Consider the following 22,230-nt stretch of genomic DNA (forward strand, 5'->3'; position numbering starts at 1 on the left):
ATAATAAGGACACAACAGAGTGGAGTGTTGAAAACAGAACATTTCAGAGCCAGCTATTTATCCAAACTGAGGCCACTTTCCCTAAGAAATGCTTTTATTGAACTGAGATTCCAAATGATGCCAACTGCAATTCTGGATGGATGCTACCACAAGGTGCCATTTGAATGCAGACTATGCATCTGTGGCCAACATCAAGTGGAAGACATTGTTCACTACATGTTAATTTGCCCTCTGTATAAGGACCCAAGAGAGAGTTTCCTGAACCCCTTGTTAACCCATGATATAGGAATGCCCTTGCAGAAACAGTTCTTTTTCTTCTGAGTGATACCAACAGTTACGTGACACAAAATGGCTTTGTTTGCACTGGCAGCAAAAAAGGTAAGGAAGAGAGAACTAGACAAAATTGCCATAAACTGCCATGGAGATTCAGGCCATAGCTAGACCTAAGGTTTATCCCTGAATTGTCAAACCTGTTCATCTAGGTGACACACAGGGGATCCAGTGCTCAGGCAGGGGCGAACCCTGGATGATCCCAGGATAAACCTTTGGTCTAGCTGTGGCCTCAGACTGCTGAGTGAAAGCTGAGTTTTAGTTATGGTAAATTTCAAGTTATTTGTGTAATTTCGAGGTATTTGTATTACTGTATATATGTAAGGATGCTTTCTTTTGATGTATTTGTCATGGTCTTTGGCTAGTACAATAAACTTTGGATTGATTGAATAAGTACTGTGTTATTTAGGACAGCCCATTGAATTAATACTATATGGCTAAAGTGCATTTGAGGAGAATAGAATGAATTCTCAGCATGTTGGAACAAATCACTCTAGCTCCTCCTGGGGTGTGGCCAGGCATTAGTTGGCCTGAAAATGAAGTGATGAAACTGATCAGAGGTCTACAGTTTTCATGCAATGCCAGATCTCCAGTATAACAGTTCCTTTCACTGGGATATCTGCAGTTTTGTATCTAGCACTGGGATGTTCACTCCTAGGGACATCATGCTTTGCTTTTACAAGATTCTGCACACAATGGCTATGTATTTTGTAACGTTTAATTTTTGGAGGGCCAGGTCACACACAACATAGGAGATCTATGATCATATGACTGCGATATATGTGAATGTCAGATAATAGCTCCCAGTATGCATCAGTTTCTGACTGCTTTACCCGATCGTAGGAATATTTTCCAGGCTGAGCTGGACTGAAAGTGGACTAATCCGATTTGTTTCACAGGTGTTCATTTTCTTTTCTTTAGGGCATAGCTCTGCTCTTGTCAAAGGCAGCAGCAATGTCTCCAGTTAATTTCATAGTTTTCGGATTGTGCATGTGTTTGCCTCCCCAGACTTCTTGCCAGAACTCTTCTTTGTAAAATTCACCTGAGGGGGGGGGGGGAAGGTGGAGCATTTGTAAAATGGCTCCTTCCTGCTGGAGCATGTTACAGACTTTTGGAGCTTTATACTCAGCAAGTCCAGCCCCAATTCCCTTTTCTATCATGGGTAAATTGCCAAGAGGGATGATTAAGAGAGAGAGAGAGAGAGAGAGAGAGCAACCACAAAAGAGGGAGTGGTGTCAGAATTGAAGTAAGAGAGTGCTTTCTTCCTGCTCCGTAGTGTCACCAGTAACACCAGTTCTTTGGGCTGTGCTTATTTCAGCATATATTTTTCTCAGTTCAGTGAGTGGGGTCGCTGCATAGGGAGGTAAGTGTTGATTGCATGCTCTTCTTCTTTTTTTAAAAGAAACACGCCTTAATCTAGCAAGAGCTTAGGTTTCCTTGTGAAGTGTCCACTGGTTTGAAGGAAGAAGGAAGGGAAGTGGTAGGCAAGGCTTGGGGCTTTGAACCAGTACAAAATGCAGGAAGCCTTTTCCATTCAACAAAAGCTCATTCAGTAAATGGTGTTTTCAAAGATAAACAGGTTTTTGTTGAGTTACTACGGCTTCCTTGTCAGTTTGCAAGAATAATTAGGTAACCTGATCTAGCCATGCTAAGAACCCAAATTATGCCTCATTCCCCCCCTGACAACAGGGAGATTTCTAAGCAATATAATAATAATAATAATAATAATAATAATGCCATCTGTTCTGGTACAAGACGATAATAATAATGCCATCTGTTCTGGTACAAGACGATTACTTATCTGGCCGAATCCACTTTTTGTGCATGTGTGTTTTTTTACGGAAGAGGGTGCTTCCAGATGAGGCTTTGATCATGCTATAATTCATGGGATCTTACAAGGTTTCGGGACAATGATGTCTTGCACTTGTAATCCTCCCACGTTCCTCCCATTTCTTCCATCTTACCACCTAAAAGAATCAATTGAGCAGCGAAAGACAGTCTAGCTGCATAATGGCTTTTGATTGGCAGCGCTAGGAGCCCTCCGTCTGGAAGCAGCTACAGACTGTGAGATTTCTAGAAGAGACTCCCTCTCAGGTAAAAATAATTCCACATGGGTGTGTATCTCCGACGCGGCTTTCTGTATGCTGTTAATCAAATGACTCATGCTTGTTCCTTGGAGCTAGGAGGATGCCAAAACAAGTCTTCCCTCTTGACATGGGTAGAATTTCTACCTTTTGGGGCTTTTCTATACATAGGACATTACAAATAAATAGGCCCTGTAATGGTTCACCCAAATGGATTGGTTCTTTATACCAGGGATGTGGCCTTCCAGATGTTGTTGGACTGCAACTCCCATCAGTCTTGGCTAGCATAACCAATGGTGAGAGATGATAGGTTGCAGTCTAGTAACATCTGGAAGGCCTCACTCCTGCTTTTTGCAATGAAAGAGGGAGGTCGTATGTACTATCTGATCTGTTTAGTTTATATTTAATTCATTCTTGGATGTTTTGTGTGGTGTTACGAGAATTCAATATATTTGATACTAAATTTACTTAGCTCACTCTTAGATGTTTACATGTGGTGTTATGATGGGTGCTTTTGTTGAGTAGCTAAAATAATTGATAGTGTATCATGATTGTGTTGTATAACAATGTATATTTTTTCATTAGAGAAAGAAAGAAAGAAAGAAAGAGGGAGGTCAGGATTGAGGGATTGCTTCAGCAGGTCATCTGCCACATGCTTAGAAGTTGCCCCTTGCCACCCATTCTCTTTCCTAAAGAACTTCCAGCATGGGGAAGGGAAGCCAGTATGAGACTGTGGCTGATGGGGACCCAAAACTGTATCTCTTTCTGCATGTGTAAGGGGGAAATGCCTCTGAATTTGAATCATAGGAGGGGAAAGATTTTCCTCTTCAGCTTTTATTTTCTTCTCCAAAGATGCATTCTTTTAAATATTCCCTGTATAGTAGGGGTGGACAACTTGTGGCCTTCGAGATGTTTTTGGACTGCAATTCCCATCAGCCATAGCCAGCATAGCCAATGATGAAGGATGATGGGAGCTGAGTCCACCAACTTCTGGATAGTCACAATTCCTTATCCCTGCCATATAGGATGCAATATTAACATCTCATAATAAATGTATAGCCAGGCTCTTAATTTGAGCTTTTCTACAGAAGGCTGTTAACAGCTGTATCAGCTTTTGGTTTTGTCACAGAATTGCAATCTGAGGCCATTGCTAGACCACTCTATATCCCGGGCTGATACCCAGGATCGCCCCTGTGCGTCCAGATGACGCACAGGGGATCCCGAGCTCAGGGAGGGACCAACCCTCCCTGGCCCCGGGATATAGCCTACCCCTTTCAACCCGATTTTTCTCACAGTCTTGGGCTGAGCCAGAGACCGCGAGTGTGTAGCTCATTCCGCAGCTTTTCCCGGTTCTGCGCAATTACTCACGAGTAGCTGGGAGAAGCTGCACACGGGGTGCAGTGCTCCCCAGGAGCACTGCGCCCATCAGGGGCAGGGTGGGGGGAGTGGGAAAAACAAATTAATTTTTTAAAAAAAACCTTACCTGAGCACATGAACGTTCGTGCGCATCGCCCCTTTAAGAAAATTTTAAAAATGGTGGACGCAACGGGTCTTTCCTTCAGCTCGTCGCGTCTGATGTCTAGACTAGGGTGACAGCCCTCGATAGTTGCATCGTGGGCTCTCCCCTCGTCCATCGTGGATTTTAAGGTAGGTCTAGCGAAGGCCAGAGTTCTACACAAAGAGCTTTTTCTTTCCTGCTTTTCTGCTACATAACCTCTTGGTGGTTCTGTGATATACCAGAATAGCCCAAATATACAAGTAGGAAAATGCCTTTTCTTTCACCATCAGAAATAATAATCCATTTTCCACGCTCTAATCCCGCTCCTACAGGAAAAACATAAAACTCTTAAAAACAGAAGTGAAACTGGAGGATCATGACGTTGTCTAAAGAATCCATAAACAACCATGAATAAGGAATCATGAGTGCACAATAAATGCTTTGTGGAGAAAAGCTTTGTGTATATGTAGCTAAAAGCCAATGGTAGAGATACAGGCATCCCACCCACCCCTTCCCGATGATTTCGCTTCTTTTTACATGTCAAATGGATTTGCCAACAAAATAATCAGTATGAATTTTTAACGAAGGGACTCCTAGATCTTACATTTGGAAACAGTTCACTTAAGACACCTTTCCCCAATCTGGTGCTCTCCAAATGCACTGGACTGCAATTCCCATCATTCCCAACCAACATGATGGAACCTGATCCTGTGAGCCAATATGCTGCTCTGTTACGTACCAATAAATTCTGGGTTTTCTGAAGGCAATATTATTCTGATCACCTTATTTTCAAGAAGATCCATAAATTACCCACTTCAGTTAGCTGGCAAGGGCTGGTAGAACAATGAACGTGCAGGAGACCAGGTTAATGGTGCCAGAGAATGGCCTGAAGGAACATGGTGCAGCAACCTTGCTGAAGGTAGGCAAGTTAGGTCCTGGATGGGTGACCACCTCAGAAATAGGAGTATTTTCAGATCCAGGTGAATCTCAAACCAAATCAGCCTGATTCAGACAGATTTAGGAGATGTCTGAATAAAAGTGGGACTCCCCCAAAGTGGATTGAATCTGAATCAGTAGGCTCCTGAAGATTCAGGATTTGGAAGGATTTCTCCAAAAATTGATACAATTCTCCCGAAGTTCTCCAAACAAGGAAAACACTAGGGTGGGAGGAGGGGGTGTAGATATGTAAGTAGCAGCCCTAGCTTCTAAACATAGTGAATAGTTTTAGCTGTCCAATCCCAGTGGGATGCTATATCACAGCTTTTTGCCAGTTCTCTCTTACACGAGCATGAGCATTTAAAAAAGCTTTGTGGAACCATGGGGTCTGGAAGGGTGCAGCACTGCTTGCTTGGAAAATGCTGGGTGTTCAAGTCCCTCGTCCTCTGCCGCCATATCATCCACCATGTCCTACTAGACTTTCTGTAACTTTGATGCCAATTGAGCAGAACACAAAATAGTTTTAAACTGCTTTTCATTCAACGTAACTCCCTAGCCCCTGCACCTATTTTTCTGAAAATTTTCTGGTTTCTTCCCAAGGCTCTTGTACAAACAAATATAGGGTGGCTGGGGAACTGCTGGACTTTAAATTAGAACATGTGAAATAATAACAACAACAACAACCCTAAACTGGCTTCTAAAAGTTGAGCTCCAGACTAAGAGCTCTTAATATCTGATGATCCATGTTTTATTCACAGACCTTCAGATAAATTATATATATGTTGCCTATTTTATCAATAATTTTATTTGTGGATATTGGGTTTACCACCCATAAAGAGTGTGGATTCATCAACAGGACTAAAGAATGAATTTAATCAACATTTCTTAAAGATGTTCCAAACAGAAAGTGCAGGGAAGCAGAATGTCTCATGCTAGATGTTTTAATACTATATGGGCGGGTCGCAAGCTAACTGTACTTCAAGGATGCCGCTATGCCGTGGGCGACTGTTAGATGCTGACTCAATACTTCTCTAGTGTGAAGGAAGAAAGAATGTGGCCCAAGCTTGTAGTGCAGTTTCTTTAACTGGTGTTTCATTCCCCCCCCCGACTCCACCCCACTTGAGATTTCCCAGTGACTAATGGCTTAGTAGTTGTGATTTTTTTTGGATATTGCTTCATTGGGAATCAGTATTAAAATTCTGCTTTGAGGTCTACTGCTAAGTGTTACCATTCCCAGAGGTCCTCACCCTCCTGACGCCACTGCTTCTTTCCCGGGGGAAGGTTAGACAGGGGAAATTGTCTGAATGTACCATTGGAAAAAAATGGGCCTTTTCTGACTGTCGTTTTACCAATCCCACGCTGGCTTGGTTTATTTTCTTCTGTTGTTGCTCCCTCTTCTGACACGCCTCACCCTTGGCCTGTTCAGAAAACTGTTTAGATTTCTTCTTTGAAGAGCTGACTCAAAAGTACAAGTGGCTACAGCCCTCCTTGCATGGGGATTGTAACACATAGCAGTGTTCACAGGAGGAATCTTATCAGAAACACTTTCATGGGAAACATACCACATCAGAAGGGCAGTTTATAGTCAAGCCCCCTTTCTGTCATTGTATAGTTTCATGTGGTCTGTGATTTTCAGATGCTTTCAAATACTCTCGCCCCCAATACTGATATGGTACTGTCCTTGCAGCAATGCTGTACCATCTCAATTAAGCAACTACTCATTATATTTGAGATCAAATTCCCCACCCAGGTCACATTGTTTGGCTGCCATGTTTATTCCTCAATTTTGCACAGAGTGTTAGCAGTTCATTTGCTCGAGTCATTTGGGCAAATGATACTAAATTATCCCCCCGTTTGCTGAGGGTGAGAGGATCCAGGGGCATAGCACTAACCCAGGTTTGGTTTTCTTTGGAAAGGAAGTCCCTGGAGGCTTATTTATGTTCTATGGCATTTGCATTTCTGTACAAAAGTACAGGTTGAGCCTAGGTATGGAAGCATCACACTCCAACAAATGCCCACTGTTCTCCTATCACATCTCTTAGAACAGGACTGGGAACCTCCCACCAGTGGGCCTCATCTGACTCATGGATGACTTACATCCAGTCCACTGGGTTCCTGCAGGTGGGCAGAGCTTGGCCAGCACTGAGAAATGCGTGGAGAAAGATAAAATGTCTGTGGGGGCAGAGATGATGTTACTGAGTGTGGCCACATCCACTGTTATCATAAGGCCTGTGAGGGGTCTGGTGGAGAGCAATTTGGGCCTCCACCGCAAAATGGTTCTGAGGCAACCAGCTTCCTGAGGAAGTTATAGAGTCCCAAACCCAGCTATCTATATCTCTGAATTTTTCTCAGTCTCTCCCTCAACTGCAGTCTATCTTCCCACCTTCACAGGCACCTAGATTACAGTGGCCTTATTCAGAAGACACCTTAAACCACGGCTTTAACCACAGTGAAAAAGGCAAAAAAAAAAAAAGCCTTAAACCGTGGTTAAAGCCATGGTTTAAGGTGTTTTCTGAACATAGCCCTGCTTTCTGGCTTAACCACCATGGTTAAAGCCCTGTTTTAAGGTGTCTTCTGAATGGGGCCACTGAGTAGGGGGAGAAAGAGATGCTCTCTTGTGCCAAAATTGATTTCTCCTTCTAGAGGGCATCTCTACCTATTTCTTAGTCATTGTGAATCACTGACTTGCTATTCCCCTAACAAGGGAGATACAAGTTGAGACAGTCTCCAGCAGAACCCCTGGATCCTCCAGTCCAAATCTCCAATCTTACAGCAATATGTTACTTATATTTCTAATCTGACCTGCTCTTTTAAAGGAGTTATAACACAGGCTAATACGTTAGAAGTATTTGGGTACCTAACTGTCCAAAGATGTGAGGCTTTCTTTCACATAGGTGTATAAAGTTTGAAAGGTTGTGGAGATGATTAAGAAATGGTAGACAAAAAATGCCTTTTTCTCTTAATATCTGGAACTTTTTATTGACTTCATGAGCATTAACAGATATAAAAGTATTTTCTTGTTATAATTCATTTCAGTTGGAAAATTTGTTTCATTCTTGCCTCCCTTTTTGTATTTGATCCTATACCTTATAATTGTTTGTTTGTTTTTCTCCTATTGTGGCTGGAATTTTGTGATGTGACAATCAGAAAAGCGCAATGAGAGCTTAGAAGGGAACTGAATTTCATATATCTTTTGAATTAACCAATCATTTCCTTGGCTAAGGGCTTCTAGGCTTAAAGAAACATGAAAGTAGAATGAGGCTGCAACCCTATACACACACATCTGGGAGTAGGTCCCATTGAACTCAATGGGACTTACTTCTGAGTAGACATACATAGGCAAATGCTGTTAGGCCACAATCCAATGTAGAGTTCAGTGTACTTAAGTCTGTTGACATGAATAGGTTAAGTATACTTAACCCTTTTGAGAAATGATTGATTGGCTGACTAATACATCTATCTTTTTTGTTTCAGAACTACAGCAATGGAGGCCATACAAGTTGCAAACACTGCTTTTGCTGTTGATATATTCAAAAAATTAGCTGAAAAGAACAAAAATGCAAATATTATTTTTGCTCCACTTTGCACTTCAACCTCTCTAGCTCTTGCATATAAAGCTGCCAATGGTGACATGGCAAACCAAATGAAACAGGTAGGTGTGCCTTCAATTTGGATGTCAGGTAATGTAGCTGTGAAAACTCTTTGTATGTGTGTGCATCTCCCTTTTCTTTGCTAAGTGGAATTTGTCTTGTTTACATATATTAGGTGACAGCATTCCTCCATATACATTCAGATGTCTTTGTGTGTATTTGTTAGGTAGGGATTAGTGGAAGAAAGTTGGCGTCTCTCAACAGCAAAGGTTCTCAACATATGATAGGAAACAACTCAATAGAACAAAAGACTATATAATGACAGGTGATATAGGGTTGCACCAAATGTTTACCTGTGAAAGTGTTTGAGATAAAAGTGAGAGTTTGAAGAACTCAACATGTTTCTTAAAAGACAGTACCCAATCCTTGTACCTGTTGTTGTTGTTGTTGTTGTTGTTGTTGTTGCTGTTGCTGCTGCTGCTGCTTGTAGCATTATTCCCCCTTTCTGTTGCTGTTTTGGTACCATTTCCTCCCACTGCCCCAGACTGCCTTCCTTTCCTGAGTAATCCCAACCAATCAGGAATCACATTTAGTCATACTTAGATTAGTCCCATTAAATGTAGAGTGTCTCTACTTTAACTGTGACTAAATCTGGAACCAACCCATAAAAATCCACCTTCATGCCACATAGCCAGTAAGGAAGCATTATCCTTGTCCTGAATGGGTATTGGGGAGGAAGCTGTGCAGCAAAATGATTTCAGCCCTGTTCTCATGTCCCCTGTGGACAGGGAGCTATCCACCATGATCCAATCTTGCCTGAATATCCCAAGATATCTTGCCTGGATATACAGACCCCACCAGCTTGTAAGTAAGTTAGCAAATGATCTGGAATTAATGACGAACACTGAAGTAGTCAAGTTAGCAGATGGCACTAAATTATTCAGGGTGGTAAAAACAGGAAGGGATTGTGGAGATCTACAAACTGGGTGAATGTGCATTAAAATGACAAATGTGGTTCAATGTAAATAAATGTAAAGAGATGCACCTTGGGGCATATATATTGATGGGGTCTGAGCTGGTGGTGACTGACTAGGAAAGGGCTCTTTGTTCTCATGGTGAATAGTTCAATGAAAATATTGAACCCATTGTATGGCAGCTGGGAAAGAAGTGAATTCCATGATGGGGATCATTAAGAAAAGGATTGAAAATAAAATTGCCAGTGTTGCAAGACCTATATAAAAACCTATGGTGTGGCCACACTTGGAATATAGTGTACAGTTCTGGTTGTTGCAGCTCTGAAAGGATATTGTAGAGCTTTAAAACTGCAGAAAAGGCCAGTTAAAATGATCAGATGACTGGAGGAACTTTCCTACAAAGAGAGGTTGCAATGTTTATCACTATCTAGTTTAGAAAAAAGACAAGCAAGTGGGGACATGATAGGTGTGTATAAAATTATGCATGACGTGGAGAAATTAAATAGAAAGGTTTTCTCTCTCCCTTTCTTATAATACTAGAACCTGAGTCATCCAATGTAACTCAATGGTGGAAAATTCAGGCAAGACAAAAGGAAGTATTTCTCCACATATTATCATATAATTAAGCTATCAAACTTGATTCCACAAGATGTGTTGATGGCCACCAACATAGTCAGCTTTAAAATGGGATGGGTTCAATTCATGGAGGTGAAGGCTAAAAATGGCTGTACAATACTACCTCCAGAGTCAGAGCCAACAAGACTCTAAATACCAGTAGCTGGGGAATAACAGTGAGATGTCCTTCTTGTGGGCTTCCCATAGGTAGGGTGACCATATGGAAAGGAGGACAGGGCTTCTGTATCTTTAACAGTTGTATAGAAAAGGGAATTTCAGCAGGTGTCATTTGCATGCATGCAGAACCTGGTAAAATTCCCTCTATATCATAACAGGTAAAGCTGCAGGAGCCCTGCCCTCTTTTTTATCTGGTCACTCTAAGAGTGCAGGGCTCCTGCAGCTTTAACTGTTGTGATGAAGAGGGAATTTTATCAGGTGTTGCATGCATACAAATGACACCTGCTGAAATTCCCCTTTCTATTCAACTGTTAAAGAATCAGGAGCCCTGTCCTCCTTTCCATATGGTCACCCTATCCATAGACATATGGTCGGCCACTGGGGTAACAGAATGCTGGAATAGATAAGTTAGTAGTCTGATGCAGCATGGCTCTTATATTCTCATTTGGCTGGATAGCACATCTGTACTTCCAGAGATCTCTGCCGAAAACAATGTTTAAACTGAATCTTGTTTATTAACAGGGACTTCATTTAGAAGATGTTAAAGACATTCCTTTTGGATTCCAAACAATAACAACTGATGTTTCCAAGCTTAGTTCTTTCTATTCACTGAAAATGGTCAAACAACTGTATGTAGAAAAGTCTCTTAACCCTACTATGGTAAGCTACTAAAGAGATAATTGCTATTTCTCTCTGGGCCAACTGGTTGACTGTTGGTCTAAATCCCATCATTATTCATGAGATTATGGTCTTAGTTACTATATTAATCTTTAAACTATAATATCTGCATTTTATTTTATTTTTAAATTGTACTTTATTATTTTTAAAACACTTTAAATAACAACATAGTTCTTATTGCAAAGTTGCTTAATGTTTTGCTTACAGATTTTCAATCAAAATTCAAAGCCTAGTCTTAAAGTAGGTAACAAATATCTCATAGACATATCCTTCCTCATCTATGTGTTATTTCAGCACAATTATGGCAGATTGCTAAACCAATAATGTATTGAACTTTGATTGAAGCACAATTTCCCCTTCTTTCACCTGTTGTCATCTGCAGGATTTTGAAATACAATTTTTGAGAGTTTGTTTCATGAGAAAGCTATGTTGGTGCTAACAAAGGTGTTATATGAATCTATAGTCCAATTCAGAATCTGGTTAAGACTTGTTTTTAATTACTGGTTTTGTTATGGAAATAAGTGATATCGAATTGTCACAGATTGTGAGTTGTATCCAATTAGTGTCCCCGCGCTGATAGAAGGCCTTTTGAGCCAGTGAAGACTTTAATTAGCAGAACAGGAAGAGAAGTGATTTTTGATCATTTCCCACCCCCTCTGCAGTCCCCTGCACAACATCCCACTTGAGGATACCCAACTCTCTGGAGCAGATTTTGGGATGGGACTGGAGGAGTACAGGTGAGATGGTGAGTCACTGAAAATTGCCTCTCTCCCTTTCTGCTGATGGAAACTTTCACTAGATCAATGCGCCTTATGTCATTGGGGAGACATTAGTTGGATACAACTCTGTACTTTTTGCATCTTTGCATTGCGTTGCCATTTAATTCCAACTTTTATTTTTCCTTCACATCCATGTCTCATATCTGGCAATTGAGGATTTCACTTCATGCCTCTGATGAAATGGACTCTCGTTCATGAAAGCATATGCCATAATAATTTTGTTGGTTAAGGTGCCACAAAGACCCATTGTGGGCTTTTTTGGGGGTTGTTTTTATTTTTACTGTAACATAACTCTGGTGCAAGCAAATGTTTAGTCTTCTTCTTCTTCTTCTTCTTCTTCTTCTTCTTCTTCTTCTTCTTCTTCTTCTTCTTCTTCTTCTTCGTGCCAGCTATATATATTCATCACAACTAGAATCTTGGAAAGTTCTGTGTTATAATATTGTGCATTGGGTGGAAAAAATACACAAAATGTGTGTATGTGTGCCCTTTTCATCTTAGTTCCTTTTGAATACATCCATCACCTCTACAGCTGTTCTCGCTCTGAACTGGAAGCTCCAAGTTCAGAGACTTATGAGCATTGGGCATGGAAATAATATGACTGCATCCTCACTGAATGAAGATTGTTTTTCATGGATGGTTGAAAAAAGTTCAAATTATGGTGGGAGAAAGTGGTTTTACAAATCTAGTTTCTTGAAATAGTGTAAATCCCATTTGGGGGGCGGGGCGGCGTGCGTTGTGACCAAATACAACTGGACATGGGTGGAGGAGGATGGGAATTGTGAGCCAGAAGATCTGGAGGGCACAGAGGTTAGAAAAGGACGGCATAATACACCAGGGCTTAATCTGGCTGCTTGTATCTTTCAGGAATTTGTCAGCTCTATCAAAAGACCATTCCCATCACAATTTGAACAAGTAGATTTTAAAGACAAAACAGAAGACACCAGGCTGCAAATCAACAAATCTGTTTCTGATCTTACTGATGGCAAGTGAACTCTTAATCAATGACTGCTTTACCTCCTTAATTACAGAAGTGAATTCCAATGTCCTTGAATCGGGGATCGTGTTAGCAGAGATATGGGCGGAGTTTGCCATAGGTATTTTAACAGGCTAGGCCAAATATTAAAATATTAAAATGATGCTTTCAGTTTTGCTTTGAGTCTTGCTGGGTCTTTCTTTCCCACCTTGGCCTTGTCTTGATGAGGGGAAAGCCCTGGGGGTGGTTACTCAGTGGCACTAGGTCATTTATATGATGCAGCAGCCATCGCGAGGCTTTCCCTCGAAGATATGGAATAAAAAAATTGGGGACTTAATCCCAACTTTTTTCTCTTGCAGTGAGGCGACGACAGTGTTGGCCGTCTGTCGCCTTGCTCCGGAGTTGCATCAGAGGCGTGTCCGGGCAGATGGCAGCCCCTGATTGGGTGCCATCTGCCCAGATGGGGGGGGGCAGTGAGCCAAATGGCCACTGGAATGCCTCTGCATAGGGTGACCAGATGACAGGAAAAACCTGGATTTGTTAGGATGTTTGCTAACAAATCTGGGAAGTGGGGGATTATGACATTTGAAGAAAAACCTGGATTTCCCCCCTCCTCTCCACCCAAAGGGCAGCTCCACTTTAATGGGAATTAACAAAAATGCTTACAGCTCTGTCATTTTTAAAGATAAAGAGATGAAACTTGGCACCATGATAGGTCTTAGGTAGGGCTTTAGCCATACCAATTTTGAAACACATCACAAGGGGGCCAGCATTAGGGGTAGGCATGGTAGGAGACCTGCCAAAGGTCCACACCCTAACAGGGGCCCAGTGACAAGAACCTCTTGGAGTTTTCTCCTCTTTGCCATTGCAACCTGCTTTTTTTTAACCTGTCTCTCACTTTGGCCAATGGTGGTGTTGAGAAGGCCAATGCTCAATTGATTTCTGACTGTCAAACAAGGAATCTGTAGCAATGATGAGAAAGAGGATGAGGAGCAATAGCTGCTGGTGACAACGGGGGCGAGAAAGTAGACTCACTGGGGGAGGGGGGCCATTGAGGGTGTCATTCCCAAAGCCCCTCAAAAACCTGGAACTATCATTGCATCACAAACCAGAGCTATTTCTCTTAGGCATAAAGAAAGTCCCAAACCATGCTATTGCTTAGATCAGTGGCCTTCAACTGATGGGTCCAAATGGGTCGCAGTGAAACTGCTGCTGCCATGTAGGGCATGGAGAAAATTGTGAATGTTGCAGGTTGGGAGTCCGAAATGGGTCTCAGATCTCAACCTATTGAAGACCAGTGGCTTAGACGTTATGGAGGGTGGGTTTTTCAGTTATAGGTTTTGAGTTTTTGATTTGTTAATGGTTGACAAAGAAAATAGTTGGGAATGTGTGCTAAGGCAGCCTTCCCCAACCTAGTACCCTCTAGATGTGCTGGACCATAACACCTAGCATCCTCCAGCTGACATATCTTGAGGACACCCGGTTGGGGAAAGCTACATTAAAGTGTATGAAAAGCTTTTCTGGGTAGTTGAAGATTAATGCTGGAAAGTCATCTGCCGCCTAGTGGTGTCTGGGGGCTAAGCAAGATGAGGCACTGGAGATTCACCCAAAGCAACCACACATTTGGACCATGGCAGTGGAGCGAACGGGATTCACTCTTTGCCAGATGCCATTTTCCTGATGTAAATTGGCCGCTGTAACCTGTTTTTTCCCTTTTTGGGTACATGCACAATTTCCCTAACAGGGCAAAAGGTGAAGGAAGAGATTGACTGAACCAAGTTAAGAGAGATGGGGGAACTGATTATGGGTCTCCAGTGTCTCATCTAGTTTGGCCCTGGGAAAACAAAAGCCAACAAAAAGGGAACACCCCCTCCCCCCCCAAAAAAGCCAAGGGCAAAGGGGTAGAAAAAAAGGGTGTCTAATATAAAAGAGCTCCAGTGCATTTTGGATCCTCAGGTCCTATTTCAGGGTAAAATTGTTAGAATGCAATGGGTATCATTTTCTCCACTTCTCCAGTTTCCTATGGCAAAAGACAACTGCTGAAGTGCATGGCCTGCTGTATTGTTTTTGTGAAAGGCTTCTGGCCTAGTTGTGCATTTGTCATGAGGTAAACTCTACCCTTGCTCTTACCTGGCTAAGTCTTTTTCTGACAAACCAAGAAGTTTACCTCCCCGAGGCCTGGCCCTCCAATCCTAAAGGGATTCCCAAGGTGATGAACTAGATCCTTACTACATACGTCTGGCATGTCAGAACATTCACACAATCACTGTGCCCTGCCCCCTTCTCTCAAACTGGTCGTTAGTGGCTTCACCACCTCCACCCTACATCCACCTTGCATGTGAAGCTAACACAAACTTAGTCAGACCATTGGTTCATCTAGCCCAGTATTGTCAACCTTGACTGGCAGAATCTCTGCTACTTGAGATCCTGGAATTGAACTTGGGGCATTCCACAAAGCATGTGTTGTGCTACTATGCTAAGGCTATGTCAGTGGAAGCTGGTGGCTCCAATGTCAGTGGGATGGTGAATCTGCTCCAGGTTTCAATTGCAACCCATCAGAACTCTAAAGGAGCTGCTCAAGGTGCTTCAAACCTTGGATAGCTTTGTATGTTGATAGGTCCTTTAGAATTCTGACTGATTCTGACTGAAATCTTGAGCCCCACTGACATTGGAGGCACCAGCCTCCAATGGGATAGGTATGGTACATTTGGGAGCCTAGACAAAAGTGTAGCAGATTTGTTATATAGCAAAGACAAATTCTTTTCCATACGCCACGTCTTCAGCAACTAGCAGTCTTGCATATCTCAGGGCATCTAAGAGCTTCATCCTACGTACCTGTTTCCCTCGAATTATCCCCTACAGTGCTAAGCTGTCACCGTTGTTGTTGTTGTTGTTGTTAGCTAAATCACACCCCGGGCGGCAGCGCTCCTAAGATCCTTTCCATACCAGGAAATGGGTTTAAGGGGCAAAATGTAAAAAATCATTAAAAATCAACGGATAGCCCAATCCAATTCAAATTTGGTATGCTTAAAGCTCTCCTTAATATCTATTGCTGTGCCAATTTTGATGTCTTTATCTTTAAAACTTACGCAGATGTAAGCATTTGTTTAATTTTTCTTTAAACATATCAAATCCTGCTCCTGTGCCCCCAGTGGCCACTCGGAAAACAACAAACGATTCGCTCGAAAACTAGTACCAAAATAGCTCGACTAGTACCCTTTATAGCACAATTAAATCAGGATGCATGGGAGTACTTCACAGTCAAAGCAGATTATAAACTGGAAAACTTCAGAGTACTTCACAATAAAAGCAGATTATAAGCTGGAAAACTTCGGAGTCCTTTGCACGCAATTTGCAGTGATTGCACAGTATAACGCTGCTGTGATAAAGCTCTAACACTCTCTTTAAGATTCTAGACTATTTTGGAGATACCCCAATTACAGTTGCCTAGAAGTACGAAGTTGGGCTGACTCTTGCCCTGCCTCTGTGATATTTGGGGTGGATATTCTTTTAATAAAGTATTCTTGTTGATGGGTCTACAGGTAAAATGGAGAACATTTTGATCGAGGGAAGTGTCAATGACCAGACGAAGATCCTCTTGATCAATGCAGCCTATTTTGTAACTAACTGGATGAAGAAATTTCCCCAGGAGCAAACTAAGGAGTGCCCTTTTAGAATAAACAAGGTATGAAAGAAGCCATTTCCCACTCAGAATTACTGCATACTCATGTGTTTTACCAAAACACTCAAAACAGAAGTTAAATATTGCATGCAAGTCCTTGGGTAGTAGGATCCAGTGTTGGCAGGCCAAAGATTCCACCGCTAGTACAATTTCATCATTTAGTGGCAAATCACTGCTTTTACCCTTTGCATTAGCAAGCGCTAATGACATTGCGTCAGAATTGAGTTACACTAGCACAATGTCATCTGTGTTAGCCCAGTGTCGCTAAATTAGATATTGCCCCCAGATTCTTTTCTGGGCTTTTAAACCAGTCTTTGGTTCTATTCCCACAATCCCATATCAACTCTAAATAGACATGGCTATGTGGTTAATACAAAGGGGAAAAGCGGTGATTTGCTGCTTATGCTTCATCTCACACAGAATTTTTTTCGGCATATGACATGATTAGAAGTCATCACAATCTTCATCACAAACTAAAACTGATTTGCTATAAGATAGTGCAACCAGATGACTACTTTAGCACATTACAGTTGAGCATGTTGTCAAGAGATGATTTGGGGCAATGGCGCAGGTCAACTGAGTTGTAGTTAAGTTTCAAAGAGTAACCATTCTTCTTCACCTTTCTTAATAGTGGTTCTCCTCAATCCCTCTTCACTTGTACTTTGTTCCTGGGTTCCATGAAAAACGATGTGGGGATTAATGTACTTGCTTGCATGACAATAACTAAGGGAGTATAATTTCTTTGTTTGCACAACATTAAAGTTCTATGTAAAGAATTTTAATCAAAGCAAAGCCACTGGGAGAACCATGTTCTTTAAAAGGATTTTTTTCCATCCCCAAAGCATTGCTTAAAGTGTATGCACATTTACATGTAGCTGTAGAATAGTATAACAGAACTCCTTCCTTGAGGCACATTTCCCATGTGTGAATGCAAATGTGCACATGCTCAACAGGAATCTTGAATCACAACTCTAGGATTCAAGCAAACTCCTTCCAATTTCTATTTATTCTTTACAGACTGAAACCAAACCAGTGCAGATGATGAACCTGGAAGCTACATTTTGCCTGGGCTACATAAATGATTTAAAAGTCAAGGTTCTGGAACTCCCCTGTTATAACAAACACATGAGCATGATAATTTTGATGCCTAAAGAGATAGAGGATGATACCACTGGATTGGAACAGGTAGGAAACCCTTTGGCAGATGGAATAACATCTGCATGTTGGTCATTCTCGACCTCGGGATCAGTATCGTATCTTCTGAGCCACTGCACCAGCAAAAAGTTGTAGGATCTAGTGCATGAACAATTGCATCAGCTAATGTCACAGGAACTAGTGGAATTTGTCAAAGTGAGTGTCTTTAAATGAGCACTTTATAGCACTCTCCTACTGGCCGCTCACGGGCGTTCAAGGGTCATTCTGACGATGCTGTGTCAGCATCTCCTGCTCCATTTCCCAGTTTTAGCGCTACTAATAAAACCTCAGAAAACACGACTCTTCTGGGATATATTGAGATTTGTAAGGGTTTCCTGCTGTCTGCAGGCCAAGTTACACTATAAAATGCCCACCAGAGGGCACTGTCCCATTCAACTGCATTGAGGCTGTACAAGCTACGTGGTCGCTGTTCTCTTCCTCATGTAATTTCAGCTTGTTACAGAAGTGGAAGAGAAACAGGAAGTAGAGCCTTATGGTAAGAAAATGCAATCTCCCCCATCTGAAGGAGCTCAGTGTTGTGCAAATACAGCAGATGACAACCATCAACACAAAATGAGTTGTGTACACAAAGCCATTGCATGGGCAGATCAGTGTGAGACCGCTATCAACAAATTGTGATCTACTGAGCCAGACGAACTCCTTCATCTATGTATCATGTCTTATCAAGTGCTTGACAACCTCACCGTTTGTGCAGTCCCAGACAACTCCTGGATTTGCTGCCACACATGGTTGATGGTCTATCGTACCTGGCTGAAGGGCTGCATCCAGTATGGCAAATCATAAGTTGTATAGGCTTGCCATAGATCAGACATAAGAACATAAGAAGACCATAAGTGTCCATCTAGTCCAGCATTCTGTTCACTCAGTGGCCAACCATTTGTTGACTGGTAACTCAGAAGCAGGACACTAGTGCAACAGGACCCTCCTGCCCATGTCCCCCAGCAACTGGTTTACTGTCTCTAATACTAGGGGTAGCATATAGCTGTCAGAACTAATAGCCATTGATAACCTTCCCCTCCAGGAATTTATCCACCTCCCTTTTAAAGCCATCCAAATTGGTGGCCATCACCACAACTTGTGATAGTGAATTCCGTAGTTTAACTATGTGTTGTGGGAAGAAGTACTTCCTTTTATCTGTCCTGAATCTCCCACAAGTCATATCAGTACAGCTCCACATTACTGGTAGTTTGTAAATAAGTTGTCCTAAGTGGTTTGCAGCTGGTGGGTATGTAGGAGGAATTTTCTGGTGGTCTTTTATTTTAAGAGGTACTGAACATAGGCATGGGTTCCTGCAATATCTTGCAGCAGTACTCAAATTCCCTACTATAGTAGGTGTAAAGAAGATCTGGAGATAGACATCCAGAATGATTGACTTCACTCAAACTCACACACACAATGAAACTGTTATAACTTTAAAACATTTATTAAAACAATTTAAGTCAAACAGATACACAAACCTCCATTCAGCAAAGCAAATTAAAAGAACATACAAATCTGGCAGATTTCTGGAGAACAAGACAAACATAGACAAACACAGACAATCACACCCCCAATGACAACATGACAATACCACTCATACTGACTCTGTGAAGGAGCCTTGCCTGAGGGAAACCTTGCCTGAGGGAAAGGGAAGACGTCTTATCCCTCTGTTCTCAGCCTTAAATGCCCAACCTGGCACCATCAATTCCTTCTACTGATGTCTTCTAAACCCCTAAACCCATTGGACCACCCCATAATTTAGACTATCCTCTCCTGAAAACCTCCTCCCCTTTCTGACATATTTGTTTATGACATCGAAAGGTCAAATTCCCTGTTCTTGTGGTTAACCTGTCTGGGTTACTTCACTGTTCTTAGGTACACGTGGATTTTTCCAACCACGACCTCACCTGCCCTTAACTCTGGACCCTTCTCCTAGTCAGTTAGTATATGTCACAAGTTCTTATGACTAATGTCTTTTGAGCAATACCAAGTTGCAAGTCCCCATGAGTAACGTCACTGAGCAATATCAAATCATATTTCCAAATCATTTTCTCATCGGGCCTTCTCCAAACTAAATAATCTAAACCCTTGATAAAGTGTTCTATGTGTGTGTGCTTACTTGCCTATTTAATATTTAAACATTACGCCATCCCTTGTACACCCATTTAAACCCTTCTATGCCCCTAAAACCTTCTTTCTTTATGCTAACAAACTTTTATAACCCCAATCTTACACATACTTAGTAAAATTTCAAATGAAGAAATAATCTTACAGGTAGCACTACAGGATGGATTTGTGCTCATTTCCTTGCATGAGAACTTGTATAGCTTTGTTGTACACTACTGATCATGCTGGCTGTGGTCCAACACACCTGAAGGACACCAGGTTGGGTAAGGCTGGCTGCAGCATTAAAATTGTATATAATTTTGGCTGGTATACATTGTCATAGCTATAGATACTTGTAAGATCAGGATATTATACAGCTCCACAGCTGTCAATTGTGGCATCCTAAGCAACTAATTGGACAGTGGGTGGAGCACTGTGCGCAAAGATATTCTAATTAATTTGCTGTCTTCTCTTACATCTTCAGCTTGAGAAGGAGCTCACCGGTGAGAAGCTGTTACAGTGGACCAATCCGAGTGCGATGGCAAACACAAAAGTGAATGTGTTTCTTCCCAAATTCAAAGTGGAAGGGGAATATGATTTCAAGCCCATTCTAGAAAACCTTGGCATGACCCACATGTTCGATGAAAGTGCATCAGATTTCTCCAAAATGTCAGAGTCCAAAGGGGTAGTTCTGTCCCAGATCATCCACAAAGTCTTCCTGGAAGTAGTTGAAGAAGGGGCAGACTCCCGAGATGTGCCAGGATATAGGATCCTGCAATACAAGGATGAATTCAAAGCTGACCATCCATTTCTTTTCTTCTTTAAGCACAACAAAACCCGCAATATTGTTTTTGTTGGCAGATTCTGTTCTCCTTAAACGGAATCATTAATTAAGAAGTGTTTGATTTATGTTATCTGTTACTACCATTTTTCTGTAAACCTTTGAAACCCCAATATAAAATATTGAAAGGGTATCTAAGCAGTTTTGTATGTTAAACAGGCTATACAACTTACTTTCTATATGATGTCATTCTTCAAAACCGATTGGACAAAATATACTCTTCATATGCAGCATTAAAATTGTATATAATTTTGTATTATGTCTTCAAAATAATGCAGTTCATTTCTTACTTATCCATGGTAATTAATGTCTTTATTGGAATTTTGGCCTAGGTATGGCAATGCTCACAGCAATCTCAGACCTTAAAAAACTATGGAGCTAAAACACCAGTATGTTACCGGAATAAGAAAAACCTTATATCTGGCCTTTGTTAGATACTGTTTCTGGCACTGGGGAAAGAGACTCTTTCTGAAATAGGAAAACTGTAATAATGCTGGAATCGACTTCAGTCTGCTAGAGCTGTACAACATCTTCACTCTTCTTTTATTTACTGCCTTCCTGCTGCTTTTGTGTTTGATAACTTAGATTACCTTAAGGCACTCCAAATAAAGCATTACAAAACTTGAGTGTCTTTTTCTCATTGCCAAAATTAAAAGAGCATCACTGGGTTTGGATGACGTGATAACCCATCATGGGTTATCATGTGATCTGCTTTTTAACCCTTGGTGGCTTATTTGGCCAAAATAACCCACTTTGATAACCCATGGTCTGCAGAGTGGATTATTTAACCCATCATGGGTTAGTGTGACATGTAGTGGTCACAGTGGGTTATTTTGGCTGGCTTCAGAGCTGTGTGGCAAGATCAGTGAAAAAGCTGCCACTCTGCTGTTCACCAGCTTACTGATTAGGAACATGTTAAAGGGACCAAGCCAGCAGTGTAGAGGAGGCAGGCTATGAAGTTTGGTCCCAATGCTGCAAACCCCAAGGTTTTCTAGGCATCTCCTCCTTTGGGATTTTTGTTCCGCTGGAGTAAGTGCACAGGTCAATTGGTTGTCTCCTGACTAGGAGAGGCTGTGTGGGGAGTTTGGTCCTGATCTTGCAAACCCCCAAGTTTTACCAATTATCCCTCCTTTTGGGGGCACTTGGGGTTTTCCCTCCTTGATGAGTTACTGTACACAGGTTTGATGGTGGTTCAGGTGCCTCCTGATTGGGGAAGGCTGTGTATGAAGTTTTGTCCCAATCCTGCAAACGGCCAGCACTTCAGAGATTAAACAGTGCCGCTGCTTGGGTAGGAGGACTGCAGCAGGATAGAGGGTGGGGAGATGACTCAGATTACGCATAGTAGCTATGCACAGTAGTTTATTTGTCCAATTGTGTGGGGTATAACAGTAGCTTATTTTCAAAATAAGCTACTGTGAGTAGCTTATTAACCCATCATGGCTTAAAATGATGTCCAAACACAGCCTAAATGTATTTAGGAATAAACTTGCCCCCGTAAAATTTGGTCTCAGATACCAGGGGCGGTTCTACACTACTGCTGTAAAGCGCTTTATAACAGTTTTGAAAACGGTATATGGAGTGTGTCCTGGGCCCCAACAGTTGTCAAAACTGTTATAAAGCACTTTAAAGCAGTTGTGTAGAAGTGGATTTTATCATCAACACTGTCATTTGTTCTGCAGGAGGTGGAAAATAGGATCTAAAATCTTGCCTTTTGAAATGACCTAGTTTTTTAGGAAACCCCCCCCCCCCCCCCCCCAAGTCTGAATTTCTTGA

The 22,230-nt window shown here is 41.7% G+C and overlaps 1 protein-coding gene across 1 annotated transcript; it reads left to right on the top strand.

Annotated features, from left to right (window-relative positions):
* Positions 1–1,582: 1,582 nt before the first annotated feature.
* On the top strand, positions 1,583–20,711 carry SERPINB5 (serpin family B member 5). Its single transcript, XM_063129752.1, has 7 exons — positions 1,583–1,693; positions 8,323–8,500; positions 10,727–10,864; positions 12,526–12,643; positions 16,177–16,319; positions 17,334–17,501; positions 20,101–20,711. The coding sequence occupies exons 2-7, from the start codon at positions 8,333–8,335 to the stop codon at positions 20,491–20,493; spliced, it is 1,128 nt and encodes a 375-aa protein (XP_062985822.1). The 5' UTR covers positions 1,583–1,693; positions 8,323–8,332; the 3' UTR covers positions 20,494–20,711.
* Positions 20,712–22,230: the final 1,519 nt, after the last annotated feature.

The sequence above is a fragment of the Elgaria multicarinata genome, chromosome 7 (assembly GCF_023053635.1).
Source record: "Elgaria multicarinata webbii isolate HBS135686 ecotype San Diego chromosome 7, rElgMul1.1.pri, whole genome shotgun sequence".
In the NCBI taxonomy this organism is placed as follows: domain Eukaryota; kingdom Metazoa; phylum Chordata; class Lepidosauria; order Squamata; family Anguidae; genus Elgaria; species Elgaria multicarinata.